The sequence below is a fragment of the Garra rufa genome, chromosome 10 (assembly GCF_049309525.1).
Source record: "Garra rufa chromosome 10, GarRuf1.0, whole genome shotgun sequence".
Taxonomy (NCBI): domain Eukaryota; kingdom Metazoa; phylum Chordata; class Actinopteri; order Cypriniformes; family Cyprinidae; genus Garra; species Garra rufa.
The window spans coordinates 3,603,681-3,621,236 of record NC_133370.1 but is presented as its reverse complement, the minus strand read 5'-3'; the positions used below and the strand labels follow the sequence as shown (position 1 = coordinate 3,621,236).

General features: G+C 31.4%; 1 protein-coding gene across 1 annotated transcript in view; it reads right to left on the bottom strand.

The window, feature by feature from the left end:
* Positions 1-17,556, bottom strand: part of pip5k1cb (phosphatidylinositol-4-phosphate 5-kinase, type I, gamma b) — an 88,037-nt gene that overhangs the window by 25,617 nt on the left and 44,864 nt on the right. Inside the window, exon 7 of the mRNA XM_073848623.1 lies at positions 10,990-11,289. Within this exon, the coding sequence (XP_073704724.1) occupies positions 10,990-11,289 (300 nt within the window). The remainder of the gene's footprint in view (positions 1-10,989; positions 11,290-17,556) is intronic.

The following is a 17,556-nucleotide window of genomic DNA, read 5'->3' as shown; positions in this document are numbered from 1 at the left end:
CTTCTTGGTTATAATAAAGTATAATTTTATTGTCTATAGGTTATATATTTTACATACAAATACTACTATATAAAATAAAGAAATATAAAAGAAAATAAATTGCTATCTTAGTCGTTCGAAGGCTTCAATGGCAGGTCGTCATGTCAGGTCGTCTGGCACCGGAGAAGCTGTTGCAGAACCAGCATCTGATGCCCTCTTCGTACTTCAGTCTTTTATACCCAGCAGGTGCATTCCAATGTCCTTTTTGGAAATCCCCTAAGAAAGTACCTATATAACCTCTCTGCATCTTCGCATTCTTTCTTCTCCGGATTCTTCTCCTCTGCTTCACTCTACGCCTGTCTACTACAGAACACTCGACGGTAACATTTGAATTCCTCTTGGTCATTCTTTTTAGCAAAGCTCTTTCTAATACATGTTTGTTTCCTATCTATGTTCTTGCTAGTACATGTTATAAACCTTTTCTTAATAAATGCTTTAAAACAACAAGTATGGTGTTTTACTTAATAAACTACTTTCAATAAAACGTATACAATACAAATGTGTCGTGTCTTTCTTAATAAACAACTCTCAATAAAACGTATACAATACAAATGTGTGGTGTCTTTCTTAATAAACAACTTTCAATAAAACGTATACAATACAAATGTGTGGTGTCTTTCTTAATAAAGCTAACACAATACAAGTGTTATATAGAAGAAAAGGACATACTTGCAACAGGAAAATTGCATATTTCATTAACACCCCAGTCTTGCAAGTTTGTTCTGCATCTTGAAACCCATGTATGGCATGTAACATTTCTTATTCTTGACACATTTGCTTAGTCTAGTATACACTTGTCTTGACTCCGTAACAACGTTCATTTGGAATAAGGTCATATATCGATCCACCCAGGGTCATTTGTTCTTAGGCCATATAATTTTACATTCTATAATTTTTCCACTCACAATATCACCAGTTGGCCAAATTTTGATGTTTTGTTTTATAATTGTCAAATATTGCCCAAATTTTTGTCTCATCAATTTCCCATCAGTAATTTCATGATAACATACTCCAATCAATTGTCCCTTAGAGTCTTCACAAATAAACGTGCGGCTCCTTCCATTAATCAGACATGTTCTACAAATGTCAACCAATGGAATTCTGGATCTAGGTACAAATACCGTCCCAGTGGCCGTCTACGTCATTTTGAAGCTCTGTCGAGACGTTTGTGTCTAGGGTGGCTGTTCTTTCATCTCCAGAAACTCCCTCAATGTTTTCATCTATGAAATAAACACTTCATCAAATTTCACTACTCTGTTAACATCATTGGTGTACTTGCCATGCAACACATGCGCTAAAAGCAAGTCATCATTTAGCCAACTTTTGTGAGCACTTAAGTCATTGTACCAGTATCTGGCCTCTGGGTGGAGCAACTTCAGTTTACTCTTGCATTGTTTAAATACATCTGTACTCAGGCATGTGATCAACTCGTGTGATCTTACACAGTATTCCATTGTTACACCATCATCATTAAACCAGGCTATCACTTTACATCTTTTAAAGCAATTGTTACACAGATCTCCCATAACAAATCTAGTCTTCTGAATAAATAACATCTGATGATAACACATGCATTCATCTTCTCTAACAGCAATACAGTAGTTCGGATTTCGTGACAACAGTTGACCTTGCGGTTTTTTTAAACTATAAAATAAAATATATTACAATTCAAAGTATCGCTATACATACTTTACTTATTCTTTTATTCTTAGTTACAATGTTCAGTTGTTGCTAATGAACAGCATTATTCTTTCTTAGACAGAATAAATATATAATTACCATTTGGTCTAAATGATCAAGTCGTTCTAAGACAGACTCTGCAGTCATCACTCTGCTATGTGCCATATATTCTCTTCGTGTTGGCAAATTAAGCCTTGGTGTGTCCTTAAGTCTTGAAGTGTTCTGTCTTTATGTTACTAGACGTATGAGGTCTTATAGGATCTAGGTTTGACAACACCCACTTTATCAGGTGCATGAATAGTTGAATGTAAATTAGTGTCGGGGTTATTTTACACCCTTTTTACACTTTTTCATTATCCTTCAGATTCTGAAACAAATCATTCTTATCAGTTTTCTCCAAAATTATTAAAACCAACAGTCCAATTATTGTGATTAATATCACATGAAAATTACTCATGATCCACTTCAAATTTCTAAAGGTACTTTTTGACATTCCTCAGAAATAAAAAAGTTCCTTTTTCTTCGTATTTGTATTTTTTTATTTTTAGAGACCTTACTCTCTTCAATTCCCCTTCTGTACCTTTAGTTTTCTCTGGGTTACTACTTTCTTTAAAATAATGTTTTTTTAGCCACTATGAAATATATGAAATGTGGGCTAGCATTTGCATATATCGCCTTATCAATGTTAATGGTCTTGGATAGCAACCTACTAATTCCCTGATTCATATTATTTCTGTTACTATCTTTTGTTTGCCCATCACACAATTCCAGTTTCTTTTATATCATAACAATATCTCACCATCCAAAAGAGTTTCAGATGAACTAATCCTTTGTTATGTCCAAATCACCTCTGAAACTTCTTATCAATTTAGAAGCCATATTTGGCTCATCTTCTTTCCTATAGGATTCTGGAATCTCTTCAGGAATTACCCATGTATTTATTTGTTTATCGTTCTTATCTCTTATTCAAACTATAGGTATTGGATATTCCTTCCCTAACTTCTTGTTATCATACTGTACTCTAGCTCGATAATTTCCTACTGTGGATCATTTTATTGGATCCTTAATTTTAATTGGAATTATCTTTCCATACTCACTCATTGCTACTTCTTGCAGCAAATCAAACAGCCTAAACTGTATTATCATCTGATCAGTCATCGTGTTATTCTTCGTTATCAGATTTCTCCACAACAGTGGTTGCTTTAACATTGTTTAAATTTTTACTCCTTGACTTTTAACTCCATCTCCATCTGAGAATATTATCCAATAACTGCCTTTGACTTTTGCCCTTATTCCTGCTCTGTGACTATAACTCTCATCACCTCTTCACTGCCCTGCCCATATACAGCTGATCTAATATATCTCTCTGACCGTGCAAGCTTGGTTTTTAAATTTCTTATTTAATATTTCTAGTACTTTAAAATGCTACATCCCATGTAATTTCCAATCAATATCTAGTCTTGGTTCATTTATTAAAACTATTGTCAGGGCACTCTTACCAGTATTTATCTATTATAATACTGATTTGATAAAAGGTTCTTTTCTCTTTTAAAATGCTTAACTTGTCCTAGAGCTATTTCAACTTCCCTAATAGATTGTCCATACCCTCCTAGACCGGGACATGGATTTCTTAACTTTTGCAAACTTTCATATAATGTATATATTTTCGTTTGTAAACAGCTCTTTACACTCTAATGTTTTTCATTTATCTTTTCTTGCTGTTATTCATCTAAGGGTAACATTTTATGATGTTCTATGTTAACCCCTTCTTTTTCTGACTTTTCAAGTGAATTTCTTTGTTTATCACTAAGGTTGTCAATTTCATAGTCTGGGTAAGTGGTACCTTATCCCTGTATCTTGATCCATTACAGTCAAATTTGTTCTGCTTTTTGCCAAATTCCAAAATACTATAAGTATAGCTATAGTTATCATTGTTACTACAAAGTTTGGTTTTCTTAAGCAGACCTTTTTCCATTTTCACACTATTCTGCTATATTTCCCTCTGCTCGTCCATTTTGTTTCAGTTCCCGTTATCTTGTATCATACAACAGAAAATGGAGTGCTCTGGAATCTCCCTTAGTCGTTAATCATTCGTTTCCTCACATTCCAGCACTTGCTTCTGGATCTGAAGCTTCAACTCTGAAGTTGTTTTGTGTGTTAGAAGACTTTTCTCTATTGACTGGGCTTTCTTCCCCTTCTAAAAGTCTGATCAACACTCAAAACATTCTATTATTTGTTCCCCTTCTTTGGGGGTTATTTCCAATTCATTATTTAATTGATGAATTGTATACTTACGGTGCCAGACGACCAGACCACTGCCGGTAAATATTCGTTGTTCACTCATTGCCTCTTTTTCTTGCTCTGCCATTTACTCAGACTCTAGTTTAGTGTTGAATTCTATTCTTCATTTTTCACTAAACATAGTTTCTCTTCACTTTGGTCCATCCAGAGACATATTATTATTGCTTCCTTAACTTACTAATTTCTGTCTTTCACATTTGTACACTAGAGTAAAGCTGCTCTGTTTCTTTTTATGCATTTCACTGCATTTACATTGCACTCTAGGAATAGGGTTATTTTTCTTTCTCTTGGATTTCTTTTCCAAGAATTTACTTAGTTAAAATTAAATTTCTTTTACTCCAAAATCCAGTTTCAGATGGCTCTATTGTTTGATTGCTATCCTACTCTTCTCACTATCTTATCCATTTTTAGTGTTAAACTTCTAAAAAGGATAAGCTGACTTCTTATTGTCTAACTTTATTATTATTATTAGACATTATCTCTAACTTGACATTTTATTGTTTTTCTTTCTTTGATTTTCTAAGTCACTGTAATACAAGGCTTCGTCCATATATTCATTCTATCTCACATAATTTTGATTTGATCTATAATAAGTATAATTATATACTTCACTTGCATACTGCCATTTCATTTAATTCAGGAGTACAGCATAAAGCTTTATATACAACTATATGTTTCTCTGAAAGTCAATCTTCTTACTCCCTTTGAATGAACTAAGTAGCGTAATTACATTTACACGGTTGAGGTCTAAACCAACTAGTTGTCTATTCTTCTAATGCTCTTATAATCACATTTGCAGATGCCTCTTTTAAGGATTTTGCCCAAATCCGACTTGAAAATTCATCTACTGCTATCAGCATGAATTTATTTCCTGACCTTGATTTAGGATTTAAAGGTCCAGCTATATCTAATGACCATTCTTGACTAACTCTTTCTGGTGTAATTTTACCATAGTCATTTCTTATAGCTTCATTGTATCTTTTTTGCATACAATTTTTACATTTTAGTCCTATTTGTCTATATTTTTCTTCTAATTCGCAATAGTTATATAATTGTCAGATAAAACTTTGCCTATTTTGGTTTATACTGGGATTTTTCATGTATTTTTCATGTATATGTATTTTCTAAACAGTGTTATTCTTGTTTTCTCTGACTACAATTATTCTTCTTAATTTTGCTAACATGTCTACCTCGCAGTTTCCTTGAGCTACTTCTGTGTCATCTAAGGAATGTATAGTTTGATGAATAACTATCGGATCTAACTCTCTTATTAGATCATAAATTTCCTTCTAGTTCACTATGTTCAACAGGTTTTCCACTAAATTTTCCCTATATGTCTACGTTCTCATTTATTCTTGTTTTAACATATTTGCTATCTTTTATAAGTATAACCTAAGCTTTTATTAGCTTATTTTAATCTTACACAAGCTTTTAATAAACCTATTACCTCTGCAATTTGAGTTATTCCGAGGACACAGCTCTCGTCTCTTAACTCTTCTCCTTTCCTTTACTTGTATGATAAATGTCCAATGAGCTATATTAGCGCCCACGAGGGTTTTTGACCTATCTGTGTACACTGTTATTCCTTTAAACACGTTTACTTTCATCTTCTGACATTTTTCTCTACCTCTATTTTATTTTATAGTTTGAACCTAACCAATCACTGTCATCTCAAATTCTGGGCTTTTGGATCTTTTATTTTTCATTAAATGTCCCGTTATTGCTTCATCTATGTTAATTAATATCTTCTGTCCTTGTACTAGATCTTAACATTCTGCATATCTCTTACTAATTGCTGCTAGTTTCTTCTTGATAATTCATAAGTCCCATCATTTGTTGTACTTTTTTAACCCTTTCTATAGTTTTTAGATTTGTACTTCACTTTTTTATTCTTTGTGTAATTTCTCTATTCTCTGCTGATATCCAAAATCCTAAAAATTCACCCTTATCTGTCATTACTTTCTTAATGTTCGGTTTCAATCCTGCCTCCGCTTGGCGATTCACCACTTTCTTTACAGTTTTTACAAGTTTTTCCATTGTTATCAATGATTAATATATCACCACCATAAATCTCTAATTGCTTTAGTATTTCCTTATGAATAGTTTAGTAACTTCATTACGGTTTACATATTACTAAGTTTGTTGCAATTGTTTAAATACATAATGTGTATTACTTAAAGTAAAAACAGTTTTTTTTTTTGTTTTTTTTTTTCTCTGATTCTTTTCTGTTAATGGAATAGACCAAAAGCCATTCGCTAAATCTAGCTTTAGTTAGAAATCTTCAATTTTTAACCCTTTAACTGTGTCTCTAGCATTACTTACATAACGTCTATTTGGTGTCATTACTCTGTTCAATGCTTTACGATCTGTAACTAGTACGTTTTGTCTAGTTTTGGTACTAATTGCATGGGACTATTTTTTATCGCAGACTTAACTTCTTGAAGAACTCCCTGTTCTACTAGCTCTTCTATTGTTCGATTTAATTCTTCTTTGGCCATTTTAATTTATTGGATATTGCCGTTGAGGCTTATGTATTACACCTATTATTTCATGTGCATATTTATCACTTACTTTTCCACACTCATTTTTATATTTCCTATACGGAGCTTTTCCCATGAATTGTATTAATTCATTTTTCGCTTCTTCTGATCCTATCATTTTGTTTCATATTCTATTTAATTCGTGTTCGATATCTTCATTTTTTTTTTTAATCTCAGGACCTTTTTTTTAGATCTCTAGCAGCTAATAAGTTTTCTATACCCTTTAACATCTTAATGCCGAATTTATCTCCTATTTGTTTCTTTTCTATATTTCTATTATAAGCTTGAATTAAAATACTATCTGTAAATTGTATTGGCTCTGTTATAGTGGTCACATCTGCTCCTGTATCCAAAAATACTCTCCTTCTAAATCAACAAATAAATGTTCTTCATATGCTATTACTCTCTGGTCACAAATGTTCCGTTTTTACAGACCAAATGTCCTTCATTGTGGTACTTTTTGTTTTTTCTCTATTACTCCTGTTTCATTCCCTACATTTGACTGCATATCTTTTTAGACTATTGTCTTTATCAAAATTATTATTATTATTATTTTTTAAATAGTTTTGTCTAAGATGAGAGATCTACTGCCTGAACACACATTAAATTTGATTCTTCTGTTTTACACTTTTGAATCACACGGCTTATTTCTTCTGGAGTCATTTTTCTTCATCTATCTTCTGAAATATAATTTGATTTTCCAGGATTACTTCCTATGTCATTTTTTCCTATTCTTGTATTATTTTTCTCCCTGATTTTCATACTCTGTTTTTTTTTTTTTCTCTCTCTGTCTAATTTGAAAATGAGTATTATATGTTTTCCCTTCACTCACTTTTGTATTCTGCTTTTTCAACAGATTAACTTTTTGTTGTTTTTGCCTACGCATATTTTGGGATTCTTCTTTTCACTATTCTTACATGGTGAGAAATCAAATCAAATTAGCTAGTCTCTCTCCTATTTATTTCTTAGTTACAGTATTTTAAAATTGCTATTAACTTATATCCGCCTGGAATATTTCATCCTACATCTCTTAATAACCTTACTTTATCTGTCATAGGTATCTCTTCTTCTATCGATAACCATACACTTAACACTGGAATTTGATCTTTAGACGCGTTTATTAACATTTCCTTCCATTGCGTATATTTGTCCTCTGTTACGGTTAAATTCCTCACCCTCTCTATAGCTGTTGCTGAAATTGCATGACCTGTGCATGTATGGACTAAGCGAGTTATAGCTCCACAACCTAAATTTACATTCTCTGCCGCTTTTATAATCCGATCTGTATAAGCATTATGATTTTCTCCAGCCTTTTTAGATCCTATTTGCTGTCTAACTGCCTCCGTTAACTGAAGTTCTAATAACTTTGCCTGTATATCATTTTGCTCCTCTCTACTCTGTGTTGGAATTCTAATCGCTTCGCTGGAGTCTCCCACATTCCAGTGGCAGGTGTAAAAGGACCTCTCTCTTTTTCCCGTTCTTGGTCTGTCTCTTCGCTCTCCCAACTCTCTGAAGTCCCTGATTTCTAGTTTTGCTATAGTCTGCCGACCCCTCACAGTATTCAACTCCCTCCTTATTTGCTTTAGTTCTACGTTTAAGTTTTTTTTTTTTATCTCTTTTCCATCTCTCTAATTATTTTCTGTTAAATTCAAACCCTTTTGGCATATAATTTGTTTTCCTATTTTTGACCATTCATTTTACCTCGCTTATCTTAGTGGCAAAAGGTGACTGGCTTGCTGTTCGCATTTGCCTGTAAGTTAAATTATTTTCAGGAACAATCTTCCTAACTCATTTTCTTCTTAAATCTCTTCCTTTCTTATTGCTAGTGGGATCTTTATACTTAGTTACTTTAATTTCTATTTCTGGTCATTCACTTTAAATTTGTTTGGTCACTCTTCTTAATTGCAATCCACCTCCTTTTTTTCTAATGTAGTCTTTTATCTTATCATATTTCTAACTCTATTTCACTACTTTTACTTTCTTTAGTTAGTGTTGACTAATAAGAGTCTTTTTCTTTTCTTCTTTACTACTCATTTCTATTTCTTACTGGTTTTTCGGAGCTCCCTTCTATCTCTCTGTGGCAGAAACTGCCGTTCAGTGGTTTTTATTACTCCCTTTCTCTCATTGTAAGTTTGTTTTTAATTTTCTCTATTCTTGTTGTGCATTAACAGGCTTATTTTATCCAATGCCTTTTCTACTTATTTTTTCTAGTTAGCATTCCTTTATCACTGCTATTCCAAAATGTCTAAACTGTCCTATTCTTATTAAGGTTAAGTGTATTATTTTAACCTCTCTACTAATTGCAATTTCAATCAAGGACTACATTATTGTTTTATCTTTTAATTTTGAGTATTTTATAGTACGCAACTTCGCCATGCAGTCTGTCATTACGGCATGCATTACAAAATTCCAGTAAGGCGATCCAGTCGTAATTCTAAAGGATCCTGGACTCTGCATACCTAACTATTTTTGTGTATTTTCTATCTCTCTTTTACGCCTGTTCTCCTAGCAGTCTAGAAACGGCACTTATCTGTACGGGTTCTTTTTCAATAACCACAATTCCTCCTCTAGTTTCTTCTATTAAACCATCATACATTATAAATTCAATTTTGCCAATTTTTAATCCCTGTTTATTCAGTCTAATTGCCGATCCTGGCTCTGGCATTATTAAACTCTCTCTATTACTATTCTCATCCTCTTGTTTTCCTGAAAGATTTCCTTCTTCAGGTTTTAAGCTAATTGTTTCCTTATCCTCTTTTTTACTACTCTCCATTTTTACCTGCTTTCTTAGCACTGTGTTACGTACTCTATTATTACTATGTTATTTTTTATTGAATAAAAATTCAATATAATTAAAACTGAGAATCACTATCTCATTTTTCTTAAACTTTACAGTTTTTAATGTCTCTGGATGGTTACCAAATTATCCCAAATCGTTTTTTCTTCTTTAAACCAACATTCTCTTCTTTTACGGCACTACTCTAACATACGCGTATTTAAGAATCTTTAGTCCTGCATACTTGTATGTTTCGGGGCCTCACCATCATTTAGTGGAGCGTCCCCCACTTGACAGTTTTATAGCCCCTTCTAAGTTTCACAAAAACTTAGCTAATCTCAGGAAGCGCTTTCCCTTCAGAGATTTTTAGTTTTGTGCGCGCACACAACCCTTTATGGGTCGTATAAATAACTCGTTTTGAATTATTTTTAGTTTTCGAGTTTCCTATAGGTTTTCCCTACCTATTAAACTCTATATTTTCGTGCCTAAATCGTATTAGCTGAGTTGAGCAAGTGATCATTGATCCTGGCCAGAAATCAATGGTCAATATGCCCCCCCAACACGTTGGGCGCCATGTTTTGCGGTGCTCAATTTCCTACACCTTCTACCTTATTTTGTTTATTCTCAGGTTAGGTAAAGATAGTCGAATCTGCCCTATCGTATAAGTAATTTTCATACTCACACCATAGGCTTCAGAAGACTCCTCCGTGGTCTGTTCAGTTCAAGTCTATCAATCAGAGTCTTTTGGCAGGCAGGCTTCTTGGTTATAATAAAGTATAATTTTATTGTCTATAGGTTATATATTTTACATACAAATACTACTATATAAAATAAAGAAATATAAAAGAAAATAAATTGCTATCTTAGTCGTTCGAAGGCTTCAATGGCAGGTCGTCATGTCAGGTCGTCTGGCACCGGAGAAGCTGTTGCAGAACCAGCATCTGATGCCCTCTTCGTACTTCAGTCTTTTATACCCAGCAGGTGCATTCCAATGTCCTTTTTGGAAATCCCCTAAGAAAGTACCTATATAACCTCTCTGCATCTTCGCATTCTTTCTTCTCCGGATTCTTCTCCTCTGCTTCACTCTACGCCTGTCTACTACAGAACACTCGACGGTAACATTTGAATTCCTCTTGGTCATTCTTTTTAGCAAAGCTCTTTCTAATACATGTTTGTTTCCTATCTATGTTCTTGCTAGTACATGTTATAAACCTTTTCTTAATAAATGCTTTAAAACAACAAGTATGGTGTTTTACTTAATAAACTACTTTCAATAAAACGTATACAATACAAATGTGTCGTGTCTTTCTTAATAAACAACTCTCAATAAAACGTATACAATACAAATGTGTGGTGTCTTTCTTAATAAACAACTTTCAATAAAACGTATACAATACAAATGTGTGGTGTCTTTCTTAATAAAGCTAACACAATACAAGTGTTATATAGAAGAAAAGGACATACTTGCAACAGGAAAATTGCATATTTCATTAACAATATATATATAAATTTATTTATATATATATTTATATATATATATATATATATATATATATATATATATATATATCAGAAAAAAATAAACTAAAATCGCAATTCCCCATATTGTGCATCCCTAAAGCCATCTAGATGTGTGAACACATGCACACTCACCAGACAGTCTCTCTGGAGCGTCTTCACCAGGGCGTTGTATGTGTCCACATCCAGCAGGAGTCCGTCCTGAACTTCCTGCATGAAGTCCAGGTCTTTAAAGGTGGGCCTGGATTTCTCGCGTTCCTTCTTGGACGCTCGGCGCTTGTACGTGGAGCCCTTCAGGTCGAACTTGAGGTGCATGCGGAAGACCCGCGGCAGGACGTTATTCATCACCACAATACGGATGTTCTTCCCCCCAGACTGAACACAGTACAAACCGAAAAACTTGGGCAGCAGCGTGCGGGGATTCTGGTTCAGGTTCTGAGAGACAAACAACACAGATGAATGTCACTTAAAGAGTCAAGATAAAAATGTCAGTCTATGCAGTAGAAAGATTAAAATAATGTTTGTAATTGGTGCTACATGCAGTGTTGGGGAAAGTTACTTTTAAAAGTAATGCATTACAATATTGAGTTACTCCCTAAAAAAGTAACTAATTACGTTACTTAGTTACTTTTTATGGAAAGTAATGCGTTACGTCACTTTAGCGTTACTTTTTCAATCTGGGCAGGGCTTGCTTGTTTGTTTTTAATAAAAAAAGTTATATTTTTGGCAAATTTAAAAGCCTTTTTACGCCAAAAGCCTCAGTCTTAGAGAAACGTAAATTGACGTCTGTACAGTAGAGCGCAGAAGAAAAAATATCAACTCTTCAGCAATACAAAATGGAAAACAAATGTTAGATTATCTTGAGTAATTTTTTCTTATTAGTATGGATGAATTGGATCATCGAAGGTCGGCAGCAAAGACATCGGTTAATAAAATGTGACCCTGGACCACAAAACCAGTCATAAGGTTAAATTTTACAAAACTGAGATGTATACATCATATGAAAGCTCAATAAATAAGCTTTCTATTGATGTATGGTTTGTTAGGATAGAACGATATTTGGCTGAGATACATCTATTTGAAAATCTGGAATCTAAGGGTGCAAAAAAATCAAAATACTGAGAAAATCACCTTTAAATTTGTCCACATTGAGCTCTTAACAATGCATATTACTAATCAAAAATTACATTTTGAAATGTTTGCAGTAGGAATTTTACAAAAAATCTTCATGGAACATGATCTTTACTTAATTTCCTAATGATTGGCATAAAAGAAAAATCAATAATTTTGACCCATACAATGTATTTTTGGCTATTACTACAAATATACCCCAGCGACTTACGACTGGTTTTGTGCTCCAGGGTCACAAATGGGATTAAATACATAAAGGATATTTGTATTATTTAACATTTAATTATTGCAGGTTTGTGTTGAATTTCACTGTTTTTATTCATTTTGAAGAACACTGTATCTGTTTTTTTTAGTCAGTGAGATGAATTAATACATGTTCACATTTATTCTAGAACTAAAGTCAAGTCAAGTCACCTTCATTTATATAGCGCTTTCAACAATACAGATTGTGTCAAAGCAACTGCACAGCATTTAAGCACAATAGTGTGTAAGTAACGCATTATTGTAAACAATTAATTTTCAGTTAAGTAACATCTTACTCACAATTTCTCTCAACATGGGGACAGGAGAGCTTTTAATCAATAAATGGGGGGAAAGGTTACTTGGAAAAAGTAATATTATCTTGCGTTTCTTGTAATGCGTTACCCCCAACACTGGCTACATGACAAGAGAAACAAAGGAAAGGCTGTGGCATAATAATAAGGTGACCTGATTTCTGAAATCTAAAAAAAATATAAAATATAAATAAAAAAATATATATATAAAAATATGAATAAACGTATGTTTTTGTTTTGAGGTGCATATACTAGTATTATAATACACTGCAAAAAATATTTTCTGTTTTCTGAAAAATACTAAGTAAGAAAATGATTATTTTTTGCATTGTTAATAATTAATAAAACGGTAACACTTTACAATAAGGTTCATTAGTTAACATTAGTTAACCACATTAGTTAACATGAACTAATAATGAACTGCACTTATACAGTATTTATTAATCTTTGTTAATGATAATTTCAACATTTACTAATGCATTATTAAAATTTTGTTAACATTAGTTAATGCAGTGTGAACTAACATGAACAAACAATGAACAACTGTATTTCCGTTAACTAACGGTAATAAAGATTAGTTAATACAGTAACAAATGTATTGCTCATGGTTAGTTCATGTTAGTTAATACATTAACTAAGGTTTAACTAATGAACCTTATTGTAAAGTGTTACCAATAAAACATTTGCAGGTCAAACAGATCATATTATAAAAAAAATTAAAACACATTACAAAATAAAATATTATTGATATTTATTTATTTTTCTAATTATATTTAATATTTTCATTTTTACAAACTGTGAATGTATACTGTGTACCATCATTTTTTCCCTAAATTTTATTTTATGTTTATGCTTTTGGAAGTTAAGCTTTACCATATCTAATTATGCTTATTTAGAAATCATTTAAAAAATTAAATTAATTTAATATTTTTTAAAACCTTAAAGCAGCTGAAAAAAGAGTGCTTTGAAATTATGAATTACTTAAAATATAAATTAACTCTTTTAAGTTTAATTAAATTTGTTATAATTTGCATTTAAATACTGTATACCATATATTTTAGCATTTATTTGTTAATTTATATTTTTTTATATTATCATTCACTGAATGATGCAAAATGATGCATCTGAAAACCTGAAATCTTTAGAAAATTATAATATACATGTGTGTGTATATATACAGTACAGACCAAAAGTTTGGACACATCTTTGAACCAAAGTTTTCTTTATTTTCATGACTATGAAAATTGTAGATTCACACTGAAGGCATCAAAACTATGAATTAACACATACAAATAAAAATACATTAAATTATTATTTATTAAGTATTAAATAAAAAATAATTAAAAAACTGAAATTGTATTTTACCTAGTTTTCAAAACAAAATTTCTTAATTTTGTTTAGTTTAATGTAAAGAAAAAACTAAAAGTAAAAATATAAACTTAATATATTTAATATATATATATAGGCATATTAAAAAAAACAAAAAAAACAAAATTTCATTTAAATTTAAGTTCTTTGAAACTCTAAATTACTTTACATTTATGTACTCCTTTATGTTTAATTGAATTTGTTATAACTTACTTTTATATATGACTTATATATTTTAGTATTTATTATTTTTTCATTTATATTTTTTACATTTTTAACCACCGAATGATGCAAAATGAGGCACCTGAAAATCTTTTAAAACCTTTAAAAATTAAATAAAAAATATTACTTCAAATTAAAAAATTAAAAATTGAAATTAAAATATATGAACTCCTTTAAGATTATGTTTAATTGAATTTGTTATAATTTGCATTAATATATGGCTTATATATTTTAGTATTTATTATTATTTTTTATTTAATTAATAATATCAGCTAGTTCCCAGGACAACATTTCTCAATTTTATGTAAAGCTAAAGAAAAATTATACAAAATCAGATTAAGTTGAATAAAATGTACTAAAAAAACAACTAAAACTAAAAATGAAAACTTAAAAAACCTATATAGACATTATACAAAAACAAACTACTTACTTAAAACAAAATGATGAAAACATTTAAACTTAAAACAATTTAATTTAAAATGAAAAAAAAAAAATGTATCAATTATACTAAAATGATACTGTTTGAAAACATAGCATGTGATTTTTTTTACTTCACTTACTCTTAATGCTGAAACAGCTTCACATCACATTCATTTTTAAACAATTTAAACATTTAGAAAGTGTTAAACGTTAAGATACATACTTTAAAAAATCCATCAGTAATATTAAATCATACAGGAAGCTTTGTCCTCTTTTCTACTGTAATCATGAACACTACTGTACTGTATGCAGGATGATAGTACGCAGATCGTGAATCTGCAGCTGGACCGAACATGAGCTGATGACTCACCATGTAGTATCCTGGAAGCAGCTTCTGCAGGAATTCAGCCTCTTTGTGCATGACGGTCTTCAGGATGAATTCATCGTCTCGAGTGACGTAGAAGATGGAGCCGCTGGCACCGGGGTTTGAGAGCTCGATCAGCGGTTCATTACAGAGAGAATACTGCAACAATCACAGAGACAGACAGAGACGTCAGACACATGCTGCAGTTATTCTGATTAATCATTATACTCTCGACTGACTTTTATGGAGCTCTTATTAACATGAATCCGCATCTGCTTTAGTTGCATGGAAAATAAAACGGCATCATGTGTTCCACAAAAGAGAGAAAGTCAAAAATTTGGTTTGGAACTTACGACAGCGTTATAGTGCCACGTTAAAAAAGAAAAGCAAAAAAAAAAAAGATTATGAGATTAAAGTTGTAATATTTCGAGATAAAAGTCGAAATCATGAGAAAAAAGTCGAAATACTACGAGAATAATGTCAATATGTTTTGAGAATAAAGTTGAAATTACAAGAATAAAGTTGAAAATTTACCCTCTAAATATTGTGACTTTATTCCCGTAATATTTAAACTTTATTCTTGTAGTATTTCGACTTTATTCTCAAAAAATGTAGATTTTATTCTCCTAATATTTTGACTTTATTCTCGTAATTTAGACTTCATTCTTGAAATATTTCGACTTCATTCTTGCAGCATTTCGACTTTATCCTCCAAATATTTTGACTTTATTATCGTAGTGTTTTGACTTTATTCTTGAAATATTCCAATTTTATTTTCAAAATATTTTGACTTTATTTTTGAAAAAAGGTTGACTTTATTCTCTGAATATTTTAATTTAATTCTTGTAATATTATGACTTTATTCTCATAATATTATGACTTTATTCTTGTAATATTTTGACTTTATTCTTGAAATATTCCAATTTTATTTTCAACATATTTTGACTTTATTTTCAAAATATTTTGACTTTATTTTTGAAAAAAGGTTGACTTTATTCTCTGAATATTTAAATTTAATTCTTGTAATATTTTGACTTTATTCTCATAATATTTCGACTTTATTCTTGTAGTATTTCGACTTTATTCTTGTAGTATTTCGACTTTATTCTCATAATATTTCGACTTTATTCTTGTAGTATTTTGACTTTATTCTCAAAGAATGTACTTTATTCTCTAAATATTTTGACTTTATTCTCCTAGTATTTTGATTTTTGACTTTATTCTTGTAATTTAGACTTCATTCTCGAAATATTTTGACCTTATTCTCTAAATATTTTGACTTTCTTCTCTGAATATTTTAATGTTATTCTCGTAATATTATGACTTCATTCTCTAAATATTTTGACTTTATTCTCATAGTTTTTTACTTTATTCTTGTAGTATTTAAACTTTATTCTCATAATATTTTGACTTTATTCTCATAATCTTAGATTAAAAAAAAATTTACATGGTACTAAAACTGTGATAGGAAACAAAATTAAAATGTAAAAAATGCTAGTAAATTTCACCAACAATGATAAAGAAAAAGCAAGAGACACTGCATTTTTAAGTAAAAAAATTTAAATAGAAGCAACATAAGGGTTGGGATCACACACACAAACACACACACACACACACACACACACACACACACACACACACACACACACACACACACACACACACACACACACACACACACACACACACACACACATTAGTGGATATACCTTCCCGTGATCCTCAGCACTGCCCTACATAAACCACAAGACTGACCGCACACTTATCCAGCCTCACTGGCTCCTCAAGAAAGAGTCCAGATATAACAAATCAGCTACAAGATGACCATTAAAGTAATAGTTTGCTTCCAGAACTTCCTTCATGAGCTTTTTTTGCACCCTCAGATTAAAGATTTTCAAATAGTTGCATCTCGCCAAATATTGTGATATTCTAACAAATCTTACATCGATGGAAAGCTTTCAGATTATGTATGAATCTCAATTTAAAACAACTGATTTTGACCAGTCTTATGACTGGTTTTGTGGTCCAGGGTCACATTTGTGAAGATTATCATGATGAACGTGATGAACAAAGTTCTCCTGTTTGTACAATACAAAATATCACACATAATTATAAGTAAATGAGCGTCAGCGATTGAAGGCTTTGTTATTTGTGTTGTTTCTCACCAGATAGTCGTCAGGTCTGATCCCGAAGAGCTCTCTGAAGTAGCGAAACGCCACCGGAGCGTAAGTTTTAAACCTGAAGTCTGGATAATGATGCGCCGGCGTCAGATTACTGCCTTCACTGAGAGAAACAGAGACACACACACAAATCTGAATTATGTGACTCATGATCAACAGCACTTTTGATTTTATATTTCACAATAAAAACTGTAATTACTGTGTTTTAAACAAACTAATGAGACCTTGGTGACCAGATAAGACTTAAAAACTTTATTCCTGAAACGGTTCAACTTTATTCTCATAGTTTCAACTTTATTCTTGTAGTATGTCAACTTTATTCACGTAATATTTAAATTTTATTCTCTAAAAATTTTTTACTTTATTCTCGTAATATTTTGACTTTATTCTCATAATATTTCGACTTTATTCTGGTAATATTTCTAATTTACTCTCCTAATATTTCAACTCTATTCTTGTAATA